The sequence below is a fragment of the Mus caroli genome, unplaced genomic scaffold (genome assembly GCF_978045245.1).
Source record: "Mus caroli unplaced genomic scaffold, Mus_caroli_1 scaffold_14, whole genome shotgun sequence".
NCBI lineage: Eukaryota > Metazoa > Chordata > Mammalia > Rodentia > Muridae > Mus > Mus caroli.
In genome coordinates, this window is record NW_028227269.1 from 28,189,490 (window position 1) to 28,212,427 (window position 22,938).

At 42.2% G+C, this 22,938-nt stretch overlaps 1 protein-coding gene across 2 annotated transcripts in view; it reads right to left on the reverse strand.

The window, feature by feature from the left end:
- The window catches only part of Sntg2 (syntrophin gamma 2), a 206,478-nt gene that overhangs the window by 60,903 nt on the left and 122,637 nt on the right, over nt 1–22,938 (reverse strand). For both annotated transcript variants that reach the window (XM_021179140.2, XM_021179141.2), the window contains 3 exons: nt 11,008–11,137; nt 9,161–9,199; nt 2,450–2,566 (listed from right to left, as the gene is read on the reverse strand). In XM_021179140.2, the coding sequence (XP_021034799.1) occupies nt 2,450–2,566; nt 9,161–9,199; nt 11,008–11,137 (286 nt within the window). The remainder of the gene's footprint in view (nt 1–2,449; nt 2,567–9,160; nt 9,200–11,007; nt 11,138–22,938) is intronic.

Consider the following 22,938-nt stretch of genomic DNA (forward strand, 5'->3'; position numbering starts at 1 on the left):
CAGCCAATTCCACTGAGACACTGAATAATTCTTCTTCATTGTCCCATACAATCTTTTCCTATCTCGACGTAAAATATGCTTTGGTTATTGTGGACAAAAGATGAATTGTTTAAAACATTTCATTTTGTCCAACACTATTCTATTATGTAAGGTAAATTTTTATCTTTCTAGTTAAGACGTTGTCTAGGCTGCTTGCAGCTTTTTCCATTTCTGTTTAATGAAAGGCTGTCCATCTTGGAGCACACTTCGAGGGAATGAACCTCACCTGTTTGTCTCTAGAAATGGATAGGCGTTGAGCTTAAGTCCGTGGTATAAAAACAAATGAATATGAACCCCCTGCTTTCATGGCCTGGCTTCTAAGCGGTTGTGTTTTGTACTTTTGTCTTTACCCCTTTTTGCTGATGGTGTACAATATGTAATCAAGGCTTTCAAATTACTCGGAATCTAATTATAACCCTTTCCTTTGTTGTCCTTAATTAGAAATGGAAACAGCTGTTATGTCTACTTCCCATAGTGGAGTTGGGCATGTAGATGTCATCACGATGTTCTATACTATGAAGAAGACCCTGGCCCTGGATGTCCCTGTTGTATGGAGATCTCATCCTATGGGACCAGATGACTTGGCTAAGTGCTTGGATGGGCTTCCTCCATACCTCCTCTTTCCTTCTCTTACAGAGTCTAACATTGGGAACACTTTGCAATAATACATTTTCTGGTTCCTCTTGAAAATTGCTTCATGCTGATTTGAAGGCTTAAAGCACAAAATGCTTTTGAGACTTGCTAGCTTCCCCCACCTAAAAATATCCAAATGGTTGATTCTTTTCCCGTTATATCTCATTTAGAGAGTTTTCTGACATTTCCAATTCACTGAGCACAGCTGTAGAGTTTCACTATCTTCCAACAGAAGGGATTAGCCAGCCAGTGACCATTCAGCCTTCATAGAGTGTCTATGTAAGTCATTTCACCTCCTAACAAGCAGTGACTTTATTATCATTTCAAAGGGATAGCAATGACAGCTATGTGACCAGAGACTTGAAAACTATGCAAAGACACAGGGGCTGTACAAAGGAAACCCTCTACGTAGGTCTGACTCTGAGTTGAATATCCATTCATTCACACATCACACTGCTTGCTTTTGACTATTTTGTCTCTTTCACATAATTACCACAGAAAAGAAGGAAACTCCTTAGGACTAGACCTAGGGGAAGCATGGAGCACTTTTAGCAATCATAATAGAAGATCCGGAGGGATGGCACCGTGTTCGTGTGGTTGCCAGTGTTGGCACGACCTGCATGCTGCTGATATTGCTATCCAGGTGTCATATCTGAGTCTGATACTACTATGCAAAAAATATCAACTTACTCTGTTAGACAAAATCACATCAATTAATTTAGTAACCTTAAGGAACATTAATTAGTTTACCTTCTGGAGAATTTAATCAGTGCTTATGAAAACATATAGGTGATTGTAATGTGAGTAAATTTACAACATAAGATTTTCTTTTAACAACAACAACAACAACAACAACAACAACAACAAAAAAAAACCAAAAGAAAAACTTGTATCTAGACACATTGTTGTATTAATCCAATCCCGGGGAAGGAGAAACACATTAGAGGGGAAAGACCGTGAAGCGGCAGTTCTCCTTAGTGAGTCCACTGCCCACCCTTAGCTTTTCATTTTATACAGGATGCACACCCTGAGGGAAGCAGGAGATGGGTGCAGCTTCGGAAAAGATGTAATTGAGCCAAACATTTGTGCTACTTTAATCTCATTTTAATGGTAGAAATTTATATCACTATCTGTGTAGATTCTGATTTTTCAGACAAGTTTCATTACTTGTTTGCAGTTCTGGTGGATAAGAGTCCCAAAAGTTAAAAAAAAAAAAAAAAAAAGATGAGCATCTGCGTAGAGCACTTACAACCCATTTCGCTAATCTGAGAACAGTGTGGGTAGGAATGGAAAATAGAACTATAGAACAGCAGCATCCACTCTTACATTTGTGTGCTAAGTCCCACTAAAGCAGGTTGTTAGCTTTAATCAAATCTGGAAATTGTGTGAGAAAGAATGTCTTTGGAAATTTCATTATTTAGATACTTCATTAGAAAACCCTAAAGAGAAGGCCTGTGTTTTGCTTTGATTGCACTTTGGAGTCTTCAGCCATAATAACTGTCTACATCCCACCTCCACACCAGCTGATATTTAAAGCAGAGAAAATGCTACAGCTGTTTGAACAGAAAGACAGGAATGTATTTCCTTTATGAGTTTGAAGTAAGTCACTTGTGGTTAATCCCTAAGCAGGCCCAGTTCTAACCACTGAGGTCTGGAGGAGGCCCTGAGTGCCCATCTATCTCTGCTTTCTTCCAGGGCCAATCTATCAGCTGCCTGGCTCATATGAATAACTCTAGCAACAGGCCCCTTCACCCACCAGATGCCCAGGCATCCTTACCGGAGGAGCGCCAAAAATGTAGAATGATGAACCCCTCAGGGCCAAGAACCTGGGTCTGAAGTTCTGAGAGTTGTCAGCTCCTTGGAGCCTCTCATTTACCCATCCCATGTGCACCACCTGCAGAGGGAAACCTTGGAAAGTTAAAAGCCAAGCCTTAATGAGAATGCCTTAAGAGCAGAATACTAAACACACTCAACACACTATGATCCTTCACCTTAACACAACATGCCCAGAAAAGATGGGAACTCAAAGAACAATGTGTGAACCTTCAAGTTCTAACTCAACTCAAGTAGGATAGAAGTATACGACAGTTTGTGGTAAATCCTCAGATCCTTGTGGAGTAAGGCTCTACATGGTAGCTGAATTGTGGGTTTCTTATACTTCTTAAAAAAATGTGCTGTTACAGGGCTGGAGAGAAGGCTCAGGTATTAAAGGCAAAAGATCACAACCAAAAGGACAAAAATGCAGTGTTGAATTACACTCTGCTAGAGGTTAGTATTTCTCATTCAAAAATAGTATTTCTCATTCAAATGCGGACTCAAAAATAGCTCATTATATTTTCAGTGTTTGCAGTAAATATAAGGCATCATACAACATGAAGAAAATGACTAAGGCTTTCTTTAGTGTTTAACTCCCTAACAGTACAAAGAATACAAAACGCAAGATTTTTATAACTCAGATAGTTTCAGTCTTATTCCATGAAATGTAAACTACAAAATCAGGAAGTGGTATATCAGAAATTAGATATATCCTGGAAGCAGTAATAAAATTTGAGAATTCAGTGGATGACTGTTAAAGAACAATCCCCATATTACCCACATTTATATATGGCACACACTTTTTAGAATAACTTCACTTTAATTTTCCCAGCTCCCCATTTTGCCATTTCAAGGAAAATCAATTCACTAAAAAACATCCTTATTAAAGACAAATTTAAAATAAGACAGAATTTCCAACTGCTCCCCACCTCTACCTTTACATTTTAGATAGTGTCTATATGTAGCCCTGGCTGACCCAATAAGGTATGTAGACCATGCTGGCCTCAACCTCATAGAGATCGGTCTGCTTCTGCCTCCCTAGTGTCCTTCAGGGATGAAGACACTGTGTCCAGAGGTTTTGGACAGGAGCAGAAAGCTCACTAGCAATTCCTGTAACCCAAAGTAGAGCATCCCTGCATCAACTTTTACCCAGTAACTTCTGGCAGTATTCACTCTCACACACCATAGACCTATCTTTGGGGTCAAGATGTCAGCTGATAGCTAAAATGCAGACAAGACAGACTCTTGTGGAAAATAGCTATTGTGGCTGAACATAATCACTGCTATAATGCATACTGAATACAAATGAATGCCCCTCAAATCTGTAGCTTTGTCTTTTCCTAGAATTTGCATGTATGTATAGAAACAATATGTATGGATATTCAAGGGTGTGTAGAGCACGTTTATACTTTAATGTAAAATCATGAGGACTACCTTAGCTGTCATTTCTCAGGTACTCTCTTCCTTTGTTTGAGACAGACTGTCACACTGGCTTAGAACTTGTCAACTTGACATGCCTACAGCTCCAGGATTCTTCCTGTCTCTGGGTTATAAGCGTGGATCACCATGTCAAGTTTAATTCTTACCAACGACATGAATGAAACTCTGGACCTAATGGTCACGTAGCAAGAACCTCTCACCAACTGAACTATCTCTTTAGCCTTAACTTTGTCTTACACGTGTTCCAAGAAGGTGAGTCATATCAATGTGATATGATAAAATGACTATAATATTACCAAAAATGTCATGTGTGATGTGGGGTGCCTTTAACATAGTTGGGCTTTTATTATAAAATAGGCTAGAATGTACAATATTGAAGGATAACCATGAGAATTTAATACTGTGTCTCAGAAAAGCCGCAGGCACAGTGACTGTAGACAGAAGCAAAACAGTATTTGCACTGTGAGACAACTGCTGGAATTTAAGTCCTTGAAGGCCTTCTGGATTTGGCAACATTGCAGATAGAAACCTGACAGCAACAGAGTCTTCTGTCTTTCTTCTCTTCATATGGCCATATACATTGCAATGAGCTGTGACATTCAAAGGGTTGTGACATGAAGGCACAGCAGAGAGGATGGTGACATTCAGAGGTGCATGAATGAGTGTGGATAGATGTGTGTGCACAGTGGACGTGCAGGCACTGTAAACAGCTGGAAGGTAAAGTCAAAGCTGCCGGCTTGGATTACCAGTTGAAATAGAGAAGCTATGATCTCTTCTTTCTCACAGCAGCAGAAATCAAACAGGGATGAACTGTCCTTGGATTCCAGTTCATCGGAGGGCCACCATGGGTCACCAGAGCTACAGGTATTAGGTGGGAACCCAGTGCCACCTCTGAAAGTGCTGCAACCAGCATTTGGCTCTCCTTTTCGGCTCTGCCCTTCACTTCATCAGTGTCTTGGTGACTGCACACTCGGTCAATACCATGTACTCACATAATTCAACAAGAATTCCATACTGAGGAATGGCCAAGAAGCTGCCACTGTAGCCAATGTGACAGCTCAGGTTAGTAAGAATGTGAATCACTAATTAGCTGGACGTGAACTTAATTAACTCCCAAGTGTAATTTAAAACTGCCTAGATAGCATAGAAGTAAGTTATAGCTTTGCTGTTATTCAGAACACTGGCTACCTTGTGAATCTTCCTTATGTATGCATAGCTAGTTCGTAAATAATCTACAGGGAGCTAATCTTATCTTTTACATTATGACTTTTTAAATGACTTGCTGCATGTTGTAAGAAGTGTATATCACACTTTCTGAATGCCACCCTGATGGTATTAGGTGATATAATTAACTGGGGACCCAGGGCCTTACCACTTCCACAGAGAAGGGCAATTTCATGTCTGTTCTGGTATCCTTTCTGTGGAAAATCATGTTTCTTGCTGGGCCAGCATAGAAACTTGTTTAAGCCTACAATAGATTATGAGTACACACCTGTTTTGTTTTTTTGTTTTTTTTTTTTTTTATTCTATATGAAAAGCCACTTTTTGGTGCCACTAACATTATCCTTGGAGTGTTAATCAAGGCATTATCTCCCTCAACTAAAATCCAAGTTAGAGAAGAAATATTATTTGGAAACAAAGATGTTTCCAGTTTTACTAGGGTGAACACATCCTCAGACATTGTGTGTGTGTGTGTGTGTGCGTGTATGTGTAGATCAAAGGACAGCAATAGCTGTCATTCCTTATGGCTGCCAACCTTTTTTGTTTTTATCTTTTAAAGGGATCTCTCACTGGCCTAGAATTTACTACGACTAGACTAGCTGGCCAGTTAGCCACAAGGCGCTTCCTGTCTCTGCCTCCTTAATGCTGGAGTTATAAGCATATACCACCATGCTTGGCTTTTGAAAAAAAATTTTTTTAATTCAAGATCTGGGGACCACACTCAGGTATTTATGCCTGTAAGGCAAGTACTATACAAACTGAGCCATCCCCACAGTCCAACTTGGTCTTTAAGACAAGAATGCTCCAGTTTGAGCAACAATTTATAAGGCTAAATGCCAGGTGTAAGAATCTATGCCCTGTGCTTATTGTACTAGCTTCCAGACTTTTTCCTTTTTATTTCAATTTTATCAGTTGTTAGATGCTGTGCTGGATTGTTTTATGTCAACCTGACACAAGCTAAAGTCATCTTAGAGGAGGGAACCTAAATTAATAAACCAAAAAACAAAACACCTCCATAAGGCCCGCTACAGGCAAGCTTATAGGGCATTTTCTTAATTAGTGATTGTTTTGAAAGAGTTGAGCCCATTGTGGGTGGTTCCATCCCTAGGATGCTGGTCCTGAGTTTTATAATAAAGCAGGTTGAGCAAGCCCCAAGGAGCAGTCCAGTAAACAGAACCCTTCATGGCTTCTGCATCTGCTCTTGCCTCCAGATTCCTGTCCTGTTTGAGCTCCTATCCTGTTTGAGCTCCTCTATTGATTTCCTTTGATGATGAATATTGATATGGAAATATAAGACAAATAATTTCCTTTCCTCTCCAAGTTGCTCTTGGTCTTGCATTTCATCATAGATGACAACCTTAAGCCTTTGTTCTTTCACATTTATTTAATTATTATTTGTTATACACCAATGATCAATGGTTGCTTAAAGCGGGAAAATATTGCTTTTCATTTTCTTAAGGGCTCAATTTCAAATCCTAAGACACAAAATGGAGTGTGTAGAATTCGGAGCAAATGTGTACCCCCTTTTCTAGAGCACACCCAGACATTCAGGATGGCAAGTGTGGTGTGAAGGCCACCAGCAGATCATGATGCTCCTTCCGTGTCTAATGTAAAAACACTCATGGAGCCCTGGGCAAGTTCAAAGTGGGATGTAAAGTTTCAGTCCAGAAATAAATATATGCGGAAACAAAATCCCAGAAACTAAAACTTCAGAGTTAAGTTGCAGGACTTTGTTTTGCTGTACAGATGAAGAAATCGGAGCTCAGATGCCAGCTTGTTCAATGCTTCTGCCAGAAAAGGACACAGCTGGATTTAGATCCCAGGCTTTCATCAAACATGGCAATGTCAGCCAAGTGTGATGTGCAGTGGAATTCACCAGATGAAGGTGATGGCTCTTCATGTGAAAGTTGATTGGTGTAGGACCTGCAGGCTCCTCAAAGGTTCTGCAGTACCAAGAGTTGTCATTTCACTCTAGGCTCTTGATATCCAATGACAGGAAGAGGTGAATTCCAAAGTAAATGAAACACATCCTTCTCACATTGGAGGAAAGTTGTTTGTATCCATCTGCAAACCCCACTATTCTCTGATGCAATCCAGATCCATGCTCTGGAGTTACCACTTTCCAGTGGCACAGTGGAACTCATTAACCCCTCTAGGAGACCCGATCTTCCCACCTTCTCTATCATGTGTGCTGATCTCTCCTTTGGTCACAGAAATCTCAACAGGCAGCAGAGCCCTGTGGCCCCCACTGGATTGGCTGGAGGAGCTGAGGACAAGAACCAGGACACTCCTTGCCAACTTTGAAGGGGACAACTGCCCAAGCATAGAATTTTAGGGATGCTTCAGAGTTCTGAGGAGCTAATGAAATTCAATGTCAAAAGCAGTAAATTTTTTGTGGAAAACAAAAACCAACACAAACTCAGTTTAACATCTCACCAGCAACAGATAAATTGAGAAAATGTTTATGTGTAAACCAAGTGGAGGTATCTTAGTGGAAAAAAATTGTAAGAAATTTATTCTCAAGCTGCAAACTTCAGTGGAAATATAATATTTTAATGTGAGAAGATATAGAATTAATGCTATTTTTGTTTGAAGGCATTTATGGATGTATTAATCCATACATAAAATTATAAAATAGCTAGCCTCTCTTTAAGATACATAAAACAAAATAGCTGATGGTTAATTTATAAAATATTGAAAGTAATAGGTTATATTTAGAAGAGTTATTTTATCAATGTAAAAATGCTGACTAAAAGGCCTGATTAAAGTATGGACTAAATTTATTGTCTTTCTCAGTCAACATTGAATTGACAGAGCAATGTTCTCCTGGGTGTTATTGTCTTAACTTTAGATTCTGATGCTGACCCTGTTAGAGCATTCATAAGAACCAGTTACAATAACAGGAATACATTGGCATTAGTTTTCTTGGGGGTTATAACTCATGTTTCTGCAGACCTATGAAAGACATAGTCTGGCAACCAAAGGACTATAAACAAATTTTCCCTGTGCTCAGCCCAACATGTGACCAACAGCCATTCTATGAAAGGGGGAAGGGGCCATGAGTACTCATGAAGAGCTGATGTTGAAGAGGGGCCTGTCAGGAGGGGAGCCTTACCCTAGGTAATACACCATCTTAGAACATTGCTGTGAAGGGGCTGGGTAACAGGATCTTTAGCACAGATAGCTCCCAGGTCAGAGGTTTCTGGGAGCCCCAACAACTATAGATAAGAATGTTATAACCTGAATTCCACCTCTGTGTTGATGAGAGTCTACAAGGATGATTTGGCCATAAAGAATAGGGTGTTGCCGATCCAGAGTCAAATTATCTTATCTTTAGGAAGATTTGTGGCTCCCTCCAAGTCTCACCTACCATCCTTTTGACAATCAGGAAGATCCTTTCAGAATGTATTAACAGACCATTAGCTACCACCAGCTCCACAGCTAAGAATGCTACAACATGTGAAACCTACTATATTTCCCCATTTTGCTTTAAACAGACAACTTGATGCTCATATCACTGTATTCTAAGAGTAGCTTGACTTATGACTTTCTCTTCTCTATTACCATAAAAACCTAATGAAACTGTTACCAAATTGGAAAATGGTATTTTTGAGGGGGGAAGGGAACCTCCACAAGTGTTTGTGGGCCATGGTTACTGTAATTTGGCTCTATAATAAACTTTCATTGAGTCAACAACATCATATAACACAATGATCCCAAGTCATACAGGTCTTTCTCTATCTTGAATTCCCTTTGGGCTCTCCCACAGTCCTCGATAAATCCTGTTCAGATCACATTTTCTACTGAACACAACCCACAGGCACCATTTATCTCTGTAAACACAGGTGATCCGAACAGTCAGTCCCCCGGTGTAATCCCAAATAAATAAGAAGCTTTGACTTCATGCATGTGGCAGAGTCTACCAAATTCAGTATGATTCTCACTAGCACTTTCTTATCTAAATTCCACAAAGGGGGGTTGTCATCCTACTGGGCAGAAAACATACACCTACCTGGTCACAGGGAGAACAGCATTTATTTGCCATTTTCATCTGTAGAAGGAAGACAGCAAGGGGTCAGTGTGCCATGCACATTAGTGCCCCTCACTTCTCAGCCTGTCTAAATGGCAGCGGAAATTAATCAGCCCAGGGAAGTTCCTTGGAGATGAGCTTCCCCTACTCTGTGCTTATCTTCAAATCAAAGCAAATACACACTAATCGCAGCAATTCTCAAAGCAGGAAAACAAAGAAACAAAACAAAGTGCACAAGCACACTAAGGCTATCATTCCCAAATAGCAGCCCTTGAAGTGAGGGCAGCTATGGGATGACAGATACTTAAACTTTACCATGTACAGGGGAGGAGGGGAAGGGAGAGGAGGAGAGGGGGAGGGAGAGGAGGAGAGGGGGAGGGAGAGGAGGAGAGGGAGACAGGGAGGGGAGGGGGAGGGGGAGGGGGAGGGGAGAGCTTCTATTCTGTGTCAAGTTACAATGACACAATGACCAATGTCCACAGTGGGTAGTTCATTCCTTACTTATCTCTTCGAACCATGTAGACATGTAGATGTCAGTTTCAACAATTTTACCAGTGAAGAAATGGAAGTTCAGAGGAAGATTCATCCAAGTCTATGAGCCCACATGACTGCCGTGCTGTGCTGCCCAAGGGTCACCTGTGGCAGTCATCTAATCAGAAGAACTCTCTACTCACTGGCATTTCTTCAATTGTTAATCCAGCCCCACCTGTTTCCTTTCTGCTTGATTATTTATCTATTTAGTTATTTAATTAAAAAAATCTACCCATTCAGTACCATAGGGATTCAAAGTATGGAATATTAAAACTGAGACTGTAGGAAAGTGTTTATTTATATACAGCAGAAAGATGGCTCTGGTGCCTTCAGAGTATAAATCTTACATATGACCGCATCCCTAAACATCTCAGCTTATTCAGCCAACTTCTGTCCAGCAACAACCAGGACAAGGCAGGAGATGAGGAATCAGGGGACAACAGGCACTAGGCTGTGTGATACAGGGTATAACAGGTTGCATCAAGCTGCCAAGAGCAGATAAAAGTATATGGGGTGAACATACAGCCTGGGTACTGGGAGGGAGTAAAGATGGGAACTGGGCCAAGCCATTGGCCGTAGGCCAATCCTGCCACAGCTACATAGCTACAGCTTGCAGTACTTCACGAGAGACTTAACAAGGATTTGATGCTCTCTTCCCCAGTACATTTCCATTTATGCTTTTTTTTTTTCAAATCTTACTGACTTTGAACATTAAACACATCACCCAAGGCACAGAAGGCTTCTTTCTGGCCCAGATGCCTTCAGTGAGACAGTTTATGTCTGTTTAGGTATGCCCTTTTCATTTTTAGTTTTAAATAAATGTTCATGTGTGTGTTTATATGGAAATGTTTGTGCTCATATATAAGTGTGTGCATACACTTGGGGAGGCCAGAGGAAAACCAGGGTGTGTGTATCATTGTTCACATTGTATTAAGATGGTTGGATACATACATACATACATACATACACACACACACACACACACACACACAGAGAGAGAGAGAGAGAGAGAGAGAGAGAGAGAGATTTCTGTGTATGTATGTGACAAGAAAGAGAATGGGAGGGAAGGGACAGAGAGAAACAGAGAGAGAACTAGCCTGGAAGTTTTCAAATGTGTATCTAAACACATTTTAATAGGGTAAGTTTTAGTTATTTAAGTTGAATATTCAATCTGTTGAAACAAGTATATGTTCTGTATGCAGCCCTAACCTTGCAGCGGGTTAATTATCCTTGGAAGCTTCTCATCATAACTGCTAATGCAAAGAAGAGAGGGAGTAAGTCCCGGACTTTATGCTCACATGTTGAAGCGTCAGGTCACTGATGTTGGTTGAGATTGAACGCAACCAGTCAGCACAGTCCTGGGCAGTGGAGAATTGAAGGACTCCTGTGCTGGCTCCATCCAGGGCCAGCACCTCCAATGCACTGGACCTGCAGCAGGAGGGAAGACACCAGGGAGCCAGTCAGCTGAAGAAGGACACCTGGTCGGGAGTCCAGCAGGGGCCAGGTGCTTCCAGCCCCTGCTGTGCTATGCTCAGCTGTGACACACTTGGGAAAAGCAGACAGTCTTAATCTAGTCAACAGGTATAATAGGCTAGTCTTACCAGAGTGAAGATGCACACGGAACTCCCTTACTAAGAGCAAACTCAATAGGCACAAGGAAAGCAGATGAGATGAAAAAGGCTTGCTCTAGTTGAAATCTTACAGTTAGTGTTTTATAGGCATCTTAGATGCAATTAGTTTGAAGCCCATCTACCACCTGAAACCTAACACACCATTAAACACCAAAACACTCAGAGCTGATAGGGACTGGGATGTCCCAGTGCATGAACTTAGGATCCACAGCAGAGCTCCAGAGAAGCCCCGGGTCCTTGCCTCAGTATGAAGGCTTACTCAACCTCCAGTAACTGTCCTTAAAACCCATACTGTACATGTATCCGTCTACAGTCCACACTCAACACTGTTGTAATACCCTCTCAGCTATGAGTGCTGCTAAGCAAGAGGGGAGGGCACAAGGGAGGAGGGCTACAGAGACTTTCCATGTGTGAACAGCTCTCAAAACAGCTTCCTATGAGTAAGTAATTTTTCTTTGTTAAACAGAGATCCCTGACGGTTCCAACCTTAATAAGCAGTTCTTGAATGAGAATGAAGCATTTAGTTATTTCCAGCTGATTTTCCAGCCTGGTGGAATATGAAGGGTGATGAATGCATTTCTGAAGGCTTTGCCAGAGGATGAGCCTAAACTGAGTTTAAAGTGAAGGTGCAGGTGGCTGATGGAATGGCTTAGGAGGGGGATGGGCTAGCATTGTCATCTCTGCCTTCCTGTTTCTAGTTGCTTTCCCTCAATTGTGTCTTCCAGGTAGAGATATTTATCTCTAACTCCTTCATTTCAAGGTTCCTTGTTTTTTGGTTCCAAGCTGCCTTAGACCTGTGTGTTCTGCATGACAAATTATTACTTTCTCTATGGGACACTGGACAGCATTAAAAATCTGTCCTTGTGCTTATTTTGCACATGTAAGGGCATGGGCTTTATTCTAACTGCACTAGGAAGTCACTGAGAGGCTCTGAGCAAAGACTTGGCACAATGATGAGAAATGGATGATAAATTTACAAAAAAAAAATGTGTGGTAAATAGGCCAAAGGGACAATGTGGAATAGGAGAGAAAACTGTTAACTGCTCAGATAACCAGGCAAGGAGACCGCTTAGGGAAGCTAGCCTGGGTAGGTGGCAGGAGGGGGAAATTGGTGTAGAGATTAGACTCAGATCAAAGGACAAGGAGGAATCAACAGTGCATCCAAAGTTTGGCTGAATGCAGAGAAGGATAGCTGTGTTATTGGCAGCGATGCTAGAGTAACTAGACCCAGCATGGGGGGAAGGCCAGACCAGGGACACAGTTTGGACCATCTGTTTTTTTGTGATGCTTCCCAAGTAAAGCTGGGTGTGGGTGGTGGAACAGTCAAGTGTGGGCACTAGGGACATGTCTTGTCTAGAAATAGAGCATGTGAGCTGTCCACTGTGCAGGGTCAGGCTGTGAGAGGGAGTTAGCTCACCATGGAGCAACTTGGTCAGCATAGCAGCTGGAGAAGGGGACAACCAGAAGAGAGAACAGCAAGACTGCCTGACAAAGTGGGCAACGCTAGCCTGGCATGTTTCCCCAAAAGCCCAGCCCCCAAAGAAAGATTTTTTGCAACAGAAACAAGTGTTGGGGTTCTGACGTTCTCTGTACACCAGATGTGAAGACTCCTACTGGACCCAAATATAGAAAAGATATGCAAACCAACAGATGTGCAAATTATAACGCAAGAAACATGAAAAAGCATTGCAACGGGGCTCTTGCAGAAGCCCAAAGTGCCTCAACTACTAAACACACAGATATTAAAGGAAGCAAAGTGTCCGACCAATATTCTAAAGCTTTCTGGTAAAAATTATCAAGAGCCTGGAAGAGGTTACAGAGAAGGTTGTAAAGTCAATGTAGGATAGAAGTAAATGGACTCTATTCAGTCTTCAGACAAACAGGAAAACAAGCAGACTCCAACCTTCTGTTCCTCATTGGTCAGTGGGAAGGGTACCATCCACCCAGGACGATGTTTGAAGACCTATGATGATGGAGTAAAGTCCAGTCCTCTGTCTGGATCGGAGTGGAATTTCAGTTAATGTGACTAAAAGAATTTTAACAGGATTTGATTATGTTTTATGAAAGTATTACATAAAATTTATTTATAATTGGAAAAAGTTATTGATTAAGGCTATAGAATATGGCTTGAAATCTACCACAGTCTACCTGAGCTCTCATCTGAAATAGAAACCCCTGCTTCTTTTTCTCCAAGCTGCTGGAATGCCATATGCAGCCCCTTCTCCATCCAGGGATCCTGAGACCCAAAGCCTTGTCTCTACTCCAGCAAGGTTTTTCACCCCCAAGATACCCCTCTCCAAGGACAGGACTGCTTCCAAGGGAGCAGTGGCATCTACCTGCATGGTCAGCAGCTAACTGCTATCTATTCTCACCAAAAGGCCAGGCAAAAGCCATGTAAAGCTGAAGGAACAGTTGAATTTCAAGTATCAACTACTCCTGTATTCTCTGGTGCTGGCGATACAATATCACTATTCCACCCACATCCATATTAGTGACCATAGAATCTGATTATGTCTTCCTCAAACGAAAACCTGTTAGATTATCTCATAGCCAGTTGAATGCAATATATTGATGCTACATCAGGGTTCAGTTATGGTGATGGGATATGACTTGATCTGCCAATCAAATCCCTCATTTTTAAGCTTTCATCCTTATTTGCATCACAATCCCCAAACTTGTTATTTTATAACTTTTTCCACTAAAAGTCTCCTTTTCATCTCAAAACCAAACATTAAATGATACACGAAGTCTTTTCTGAGAAAACTTCATTTATAAGTATATTGGCTCATTAAAGGGCCTCATGTACCAGGGAATTGTACTGTCCAGATCTTCATGGAGCTGGGACAAGCTAGGACTCATCCACACCATGCACATTGCTCAACACAGAAACAAACCCTCTGGTCACTTGTGCCTTTTCTGTTTCATTTAGATACTGGCAGGAAATTGAAAATAAATTCTTAGTCCACAAGCTGCTTAAATTCTGCTCCAGGAGCCTTGGGCAATGTTTTCTAGCTAGGATTCTACTGATTTTTACAGAGGTGAGAAAATTCGTAAAGAATTTCACTGGGTCCAGTGGATGGAGGCAGGGGGATCAGTTCAAGGCCAGTCTCTGCTACAGCTTTGTGAGACCCTGTCTTGAGGGTATCCCTAGTTTAAAAAAAAAGGGGGAAGGAAAGGATACAGAATTGTATACCCCTCTCCTATTTCTGCCTTTTAAAAATGATTATTCTTTGTGTGTGTGTGTGTGTGTGTGTGCACATGTGTTCATGCTTGTGTAGGCATGAGCACCCTTAAAGGCTAGAAGGCAGTGTTAGATCACCTGCAACTAGAGTTACATGGGTGTTGGGAATTTCTGCCCTTTTGATGTGCATTTTCTAATAGGTCAACAATGTGCAAAGAATTCTTACACTTTTCAAATGAAAGTATATCAATTCTCTTTGTCTCTCTCTTTAAGTCTTTGAAGTCAAAGATTAAATAACGTGGGAGGGGCAATGAAGATACTTTACCCATCTAACAAACAATGGTACTTAAAATGAACAACAAGAAGAGCCAGCAGGCAGATTCCCTTCCTTTGTAATAAACAGTGTGCGTCAGTTTTCAAACACTGCCATGGTGTTATCCTCACCCTATAAGGGTGTTATTATCAAGATTCAGAAACTAAGCACATACATGTTAACCATTTACCCAAGTGTATTCATAAGGCCAGGCTAGCAGAGGCAAGGACCCTCAGTCACCACCAGGAGAGAGGAGGGGCTTCTGACTCCAGCCCTCTCTTAGTCGCCTGATATTAAAGACATCTGATCTGGAGAAACTATAAGATCCCATGCTCCGAAACCATGGCAACCGCTATTTCCAGGAGCACATGGCTCATTCTTCCCCAATCTCACTATTCATTTGTATGTGGTTTCTGATTTGGGTTTGGTAATTCTACACTGGCTATGGTGGCTAGTGTCTGTCATTTTCCTTTTTCATTCTGGGACAGGACCACAGACTGAAGATGCGTGGGAGTCACCCTGCTACCTGGGTAAACTTGTAGGAGCTTTGAATCAGGTCTTATCTAAGTAAAGACAATGAAAACAACAACAAACTCTCTATCCCAGAAAATAGCTTGGCAGGGAGAACCCTTCACCTTCTTAAGATCACATCTATGCTGAGCAGGAAGCAGAGGACATTTGTAAAACACAGCTGAAGAAGTCTCCTCTTAGCTCCACATAAGAAAGACAGTTCATTCCAAAGAAGAAATCTGGGTAGATGGTCCCTGGGAAGGACTTGGTCTTCCTGGGTGACAGGCCAAAGAACTGTCAACATCAGTGTCATTTTTAGGACTCCAGAAGGAGCTTCATTGCCACTTCCTACATGTGAGAGCAAAGTGAGAGGGTGGCAGTCCCCAGGGTCACCAGGACCAGTCTCTTCCCTGAGCCGGGATTCCAGGCTTCACAATGAGAGACAGATCACTGATGCTCTCTGGTACCTGGCCTGTGCAGCTCTGTCACAGCAGCCCCAGAGGGTTCAGACTCTATCTACTGAGTCAGATTAACCCACGCTGGGAGAGTCATTGCCTCTAGAACCTTCTCCAACTCTTCTCCCAACTGAGGCTCTGGACTTGGCATTAATTTTCCTGAATAAGAGTCAGTGACTGGCCCCTTTATAACTGTGAAAAGTTCTTAACCACCCCGTAGTTCTTAAAAACGAAGAATCTGGTAAACTGATGACCAAGAGTCAAGATAACATGACTTTGCCTACAGCAGTGAGCCAGGACTGGAGAAGTCACATGCCCCTGCCACTGACAGAGATGAAAGATTTGTGAGCACAGTAGGCAGCCAGGAGAGGCTCCGGGGAGAAAGTCATCCACACTCTATGCTTCTTTCATCTATTATGATTCAATTCTTCCAACTTTAAAACCTCTTCCTATTTATTTTCATTTCTGATCTTGAGAGCCTATTAAATCTCTACACACAAAGGAAAGGAGAATCAACTTAGCGTTCAAATGGGAAGACTTGTGATGAGTTTATCTTGCTCAGCTAAGAAGAAATCTTTGTGTCTGAAAGTGGAGGCTTCAGTATCCATCAGCACACAGGGCACTAATCCCTTACAGTCAAGATGAATAATCCCCAGAGATAGAAATGAAAGATTCTACATGGAGAAGCTGATATTTAATGCAGAAGGAGAGGCAGACAGAGAGGTTGAGGGAGTCAGACACAGAAGGTATAAGTGGGTCGCATCTAGAAGAAAGATGGCAGGTCTGGAAGAAAGATGGCTGGTTGGGGCAGCAGGGCAGGAGTGTGGAGGTAGCTAAGGGGACAGTTGCAGAAGCATTTTGCTTCTGGACCTAACTGCATGGACTCAGATCAGGACAATTATACACAAGCGGTCACTCCCCAAGGCAGTAGACTAAGGCAAAGACTCAGAAGAATTATTTGTGGCTTCTGCAAAATACTATCTCACTGAGCAGCTGTAGCACAGCAGGTGTCAGGAACCCATGTAGCAAGGCATTATCTCCTTCCATCAGTCTTCTGTCTACAGAATGAGGTTCTTTGTGGATTTATAGACAGTTCACTGAGAAGGAAATGGCAATCCCATCACCTGTTTGCCGTTTGCCACTGGCAAGGTTGTGAGGTCCCCAGGCAGCAAGGAACCCTTCCTGGATAGGATAGAACGAGATTTAGGAGAGCAAAAGAAGAGCAAAGCAGCCACTCCTCTGCCAGAGCATCCAACACAACTACCTGGTAGCAATAGGAGATTCCACGGTTGTGAGGGGAATAAAACCTGCGGCTAAGTCACTGACAACCTTCAGGATAAGCAGGCAGCTAGATGATGACCACAGGGCCCCAGTATTGACAACTCCCCATGCAGACCTGACCTTCAGTGTCACACACCAAAAGTCTCAATCTCACAGCAGGCTCCTCTTCCTACAGAGATGAGTGCTGTTCGGGGCTCTGCTTCTACATCCTACCCGAGGCTGGCACCTGCGGGTGGCTCACGGGCTTTGAGAACACCATACCGTGAGAGGCCATGACTGCCTGACACATTCTTTAGTTTTATTTTTTGAATGAGTGTTAAAACATGGCACCATCTTTGGCAAAGCAGATCTCAGCATTTATCAGGGTAATTGTGACTTGCACTATCACTTCCCAAAATGTGCTTATCTGCAACGTGCCTAATTCTATTTTGACTCCGCAAAGCCCATCTGGTCCTCACTGGTTCTCCTTATGTAAGGTGAGCACTTAAGAACAAATGGGGTTTTACTCTAAGTTATGAAACAAAACTTCATTGTTATTTGTAGAACCTGAACAGATGGGGCAGCAAGACCCAACCTTGTAGCCTTCTCTTTTTCCCTTTCTGATCCCCTTTCCTGATGTGTAGAAAGAACAAGGTCAATGACTCCTTATCTTCTCAAGGCCAGCATGAAACAGGAGGTGAGGAAAGGGGCCCTCTCTATGGGAAGATAGATACTGTGCCTCTTGGAAACAATCATGTAACACAGGACAGTGGGTGAGTGTGGGCTCCTGCACTGTTTAGCTTTGTGTATTAGGGATCTCTAGAGAAACAGAAATATATATGTTCTGTATATATATATATATATATATGTATATATATATATATGTATATGTATACATACATACATATATGTATACATATATATACAGACACATATGTGTTTTACAGTAATATATGTATATGCATGTGTGTGTATATATGTGTGTATATATGCATATGTGTATAAATGTGTGTGTATTATATATTATATATTTACCAAGAGGATTTATTAGATTGCCTTACAAAGTTTGGACTGGGTAGTCCAACAATGGCTGCATTCAGAAGAGGGTGAGGCCCTGGTAGCTACTGAGTTTATAAGAAAGGATGCCTTATTTCCTGGCATATTATGGACTTTCCCAGAGGCACGTCTCTTTATAGATATATAGATTATAGATCCAGTCAACTTGACAATGAAGATTAATTGCTCTTCTTAGGGGACAGCCACTCAAATCTGAGTGGCTATCTTCCTTCAGTTTGGTGCTACTTTCCTAACACCCCTCACCTGCTCAAGGTGTCTCTGAGCCGCTCTATGCCTACGGTTAGACTTTATGTTACTTTCACCAAACCATCTTAGGAAGCAGTGAAGAGTTCAGCTTGCCTCTTTTCCATTTGTTCAGTCAGAACAAAGCTCAGGTCTGAGTACCTGCAAGCAGCAGCATCGCAGTCTCCAGAGGGCACCCGAGGGCAACCCCAGGTGCCAGCCCTGTGTGCTTCTCACAACCCACCCTCAGAGCTCTCTTCTCACAGAAACTGCCTCTGGGCTTTACAAACCCTCAGTTCTACAGCTTCTTCACTCTTAGAAAGAGTGCTGATGGTCTGCTGGCACAAATATTGCCCTTGCTTTTTAGCTTTGATAATGGACCAGCTAGACCAATACCTTGATCCTAACCTAGCACAAACCATCTAAGCCAGGATGGCTCTTAACTGAAGAGCTCTAAGTGACAGTGACTGTCACATGTCAGCTGCTATGATTTTACTGATTTGTTCCACAGTAAAAAAAAAAAATCAGTTTGGTAAAGCTAAGAAAAACATTAGCTTTATTTACTTTATATCATCAATATTCAAGATGTGCTTGTGAGAGAGGCATCTTTGTAGCTAACCCAAGACTCAAAGTTGCATCCGAGGCTGAGCAGTCTGTAATGCAACATGGCTGAAAGGTCCTAGGCATCTTCCTTTCTGTCCTTACAGAGTTGACCCTGCTTTGCCCTCTGGGGAGACCCTCTGAGAACATAGAGATTGTTGTTAGGAGTTAGTTTCATATCAATATATCCTGCCCTCAAATTCTTACTGAACAATTAATTTCTGTTTGTGTGGCATGATTTAAAGTAAAAAATGACCCAAAGGGCTTGGTCACATCCATGCCTGGATCAGAGCCTGTTTCTGAAATTATCCAGCAAGGGAAGAGTCTAATATCAGGGCCACTGAAGAAGGTCCGATCATCTGAGAGTTTCCCTATAATTCAGTGCAGCCTCTCAGCTGTGGGTCCAGCTCTGTCCTACAAACACATGGACCTAAGAAGAAGACATGGCCAACTGCACCATGACCTTGTCATAGCAGATGCTAAATGGTCCCCAAGTGTTCATGAAGCTCCTTGGGTTATGACCCAGGAACAAAGCAACCCGTATGGGGGACCCACCAACTTCTGACACTAGGCCAGCCCTGCTGATCTTAGTTCCTAGTACATCTTGACAGGTCAGGAGCTCAAGTAAACACCTCCCATCTATAGCCTGGGGATATCTATATCTAGCCAAAGTTCCATAGGGAGATGCTTGTGAAGTCTCTAGGTCAGGCTTGTCTGCCACCATCCTACAGTAAACCCTCTGTGGTTCTTAGACTTGGATTTCAATTCTGGTTCTTCTTGCTTATGTACTGAGAAAGGCTTGCATTCACAAGACTGGGTGGGAATGTTTCACACAGTGCTCTGCAGGATCTTGAGATGGCCCTAGGCTCCAGGCCCTATAGCTGGTTCCTTTCAGCCACAGACCAGAGCACCATGGACTATTCACGAATATTTCTAGCATTTTATCAGTATCACCTAGAAACTTAGAAGAAGAATTCTATTCAATGAATCCAGTTCCAGGTTTGCCGTATGAAATCTCTATCACCAGTCCCAATAGAACTCACTCTTCTGGGATAGCCCGTCATATCCAGGGTAAAATAGGATGCTTATTCTTTAGAACTCTGATGACCACCAACTGTGGCTTCCACTGCAGATGCAGTTTAAACAGCTGACTTAATTGTGCAAAAGACAAAGTTAGTGAGGAAAAATGCAAGTTATTTTTAATAAGACAACTAGAGGGAGAAGCAGGAAAGTAAAACAGAGTAAATAGATCATGGACTGGAGGGATGTTTTCAGATACACACAAATGGGAGTTCCACGTGGAAAGAAAAGAAGGAACAGGTAAAAGCACTGTCTGGAAACATCCTGAATCTTGGGAGACAAACAGAAATCCAGATTCAGAAATCCTAACCTACCCCTAGAGTCATCCATTCAAAATGGCACAGGCAGCAGCTGTATTCATCAACTTCTCCAAAGGGAGAACTCTGAAGCAGCAAAGGAGAACAAACGTATCACATATAAGGGATCAGACCTCAGATTCTTGGTCACGTTCTCAGGAGAAACCACGAGTGTCAGGAGGGGGTTGGGTTACTGCATTGGCAGTGTTAGAAGGAACAGAAAGGCCAAGTGAGAATACAATGCCTGCAAGGCTGTCCTTTAGACTAAAGGCTGAATGATTTTATCACCATGACAATCACAGGAGGGCTAAAGGGATTCCTCAATCTGTTATGAAGAAAATGTTAAATAATGCACAAAAATGTATGACTGTGAACACTCACCAGCTTTACCCCAGGGCTGAATGCACCTGCTAGTACGTGGCTCGGATAAAAAGAGGTCTGAGAGAAAAGCAGCGCCGCACACCTGCCTGATGTCTTCCCACATGGTGTGTTTAGCACTGCTGCCACCATCCTCCAGCGACATCACACTCCTGCTTCTTCCTTCAATCAATGTAAGCTAAAGTCCACTGAGTCTTCAGGGAACTTCTCGGCTTTGATGCTGGGTGGGAGTTCTTGAGGCCTCTACTTTCATGGACTGAACATCTACCAGGTCGTATGTCTCTCTATGTGCAGAAAAGGACTGGAATACCTTGTCCTAAGAGTGTAAGCCAACTAATAAAGTCCCTTTATAACACACACACACACACACACACACACACACACACACACACACACGTGTGTGCATGCACGCATGCACACACCAACCACATATAATATATTCAAGATCTATAGCAGCAACAATGTGTACATGTGGGCCTGCACAGCGCTGGGGAGGGAAGCATCACTCTCCCTGCAATTCTTTGTGCAAAAAAGACTGTTTCAGTTTACACAGAAAAGAAACTAAAACTAATGTGTGTGTGTGTGTGTGTTGCACATGTGTGTATCTGTATTTCTCTCCCAAACAAACAAAAACAGTGAAAAACAGACAAGAAATAGAGGAAAGGTAACTGAAAACATAGTAAGACTAGAAGCTGGTCTTTTTGAAAGATAACGTTGATGAAAAATTTGAGAGATTTACAAAAAGAGAAGCTGAAGATCAGAAATGAGCAAGAAGATATTGCAAATGATCTGTAGGAACAAAAAGGATCATATGCAGCACCTGGGGACCATTTATACCAACTATCTGGATAATCTAGAATGTTAAGGTAATCTAGAAGATAAGTTCCTGGAAACACACAAATGACCAAGAGTGAACCATAGTGACCAAGATAGAAATGTTTAGTGAGCCTTTAAGGACAGTGGATTAAGAGAAGAAACAGGAAAGAATAATAAATAAATAAATAATAGTTTTTATTTTCATCAAAGAAAAATGTGAAGACCAGGTGGCAGTACTGAGTTCTACAAAACCAACTATCAACCAACAACAACAAAACTCACCAACACTTCTTTTTTTTTTTCTTTTTTTTAATTAGGTATTTTCTTCATTTACATTTCCAATGCTATCCCAAAAGTCCCCCATACCCTCTCCCCCACTCCCCTCCCCCCCTCCCACTTCTTGGCCCTGACGTTCCCCTGTACTGAGGCATATAAAGTTTGCAAGACCGATAGGCCTCTCTTTCTAATGATGGCCGACTAGGCCATCTTCTGATACATATGCAGCTAGAAACACAAGCTCGGGGGGAGGGGGATACTGGTTAGTTCATATTGTTGATCCCCCCACAGTGTTGCAGACCCCTTTAGCTCCTTGGGTACTTTCTCTAGCTCCTCCATTGGGGGCCCTGTGAGCCATCCAATAGCTGACTGTGAGCATCCACTTCTGTGTTTCCTAGGCCCCGGCATAGCCTCACAAGAGACAGCTATATCTGGGTCCTTTCAGCAAAATCTTGCTAATGTATGCAATGGTGTCAGCGTTTGGAGGCTGATTATGGGATGGATCCCCAGGTATGGCAGTCTCTAGATGGTCCATCCTTTCGTCTCAGCTCCAAACTTTGTCTCTGTAACTCCTTCTGTGGTGTTTTGTTCCCAATTCTAACACTCCTCCATTGTTGGTGGGATTGCAAGCTTGTACAACCACTCTGGAAATCAGTCTGGTGGTTCCTCAGAAAATTGGACATAGTACTACCGGAGGATCCCGCAATACCTCTCCTGGGCATATATCCAGAAGATGTTCCAACTGGTAAGAAGGACACATGCTCCACTATGTTCATAGCAGCCTTATTTATAATAGCCAGAAGCTGGAAAGAACCCAGATGTCCCTCAACAGAGGAATGGATACAGAAAATGTGGTACATTTACACCATGGAGTACTACTCAGCTATTAAAAAGAATGAATTTATGAAATTCCTAGGCAAATGGATGGACCTGGAGGGCATCATTCTGAGTGAGGTAACCCAATCACAAAAGAACTCACATGATATGTACTCATTGATAAGTGGATATTAGCCCAGAAACTTAGAATACCCAAGATATAAGATACAATCTGCAAAACACATGAAACTCACCAACACTTCTTAAACTCTTCCAAAGAATCAAAGAAATAGAATACAGCAGAGGTACCTTCAGAAA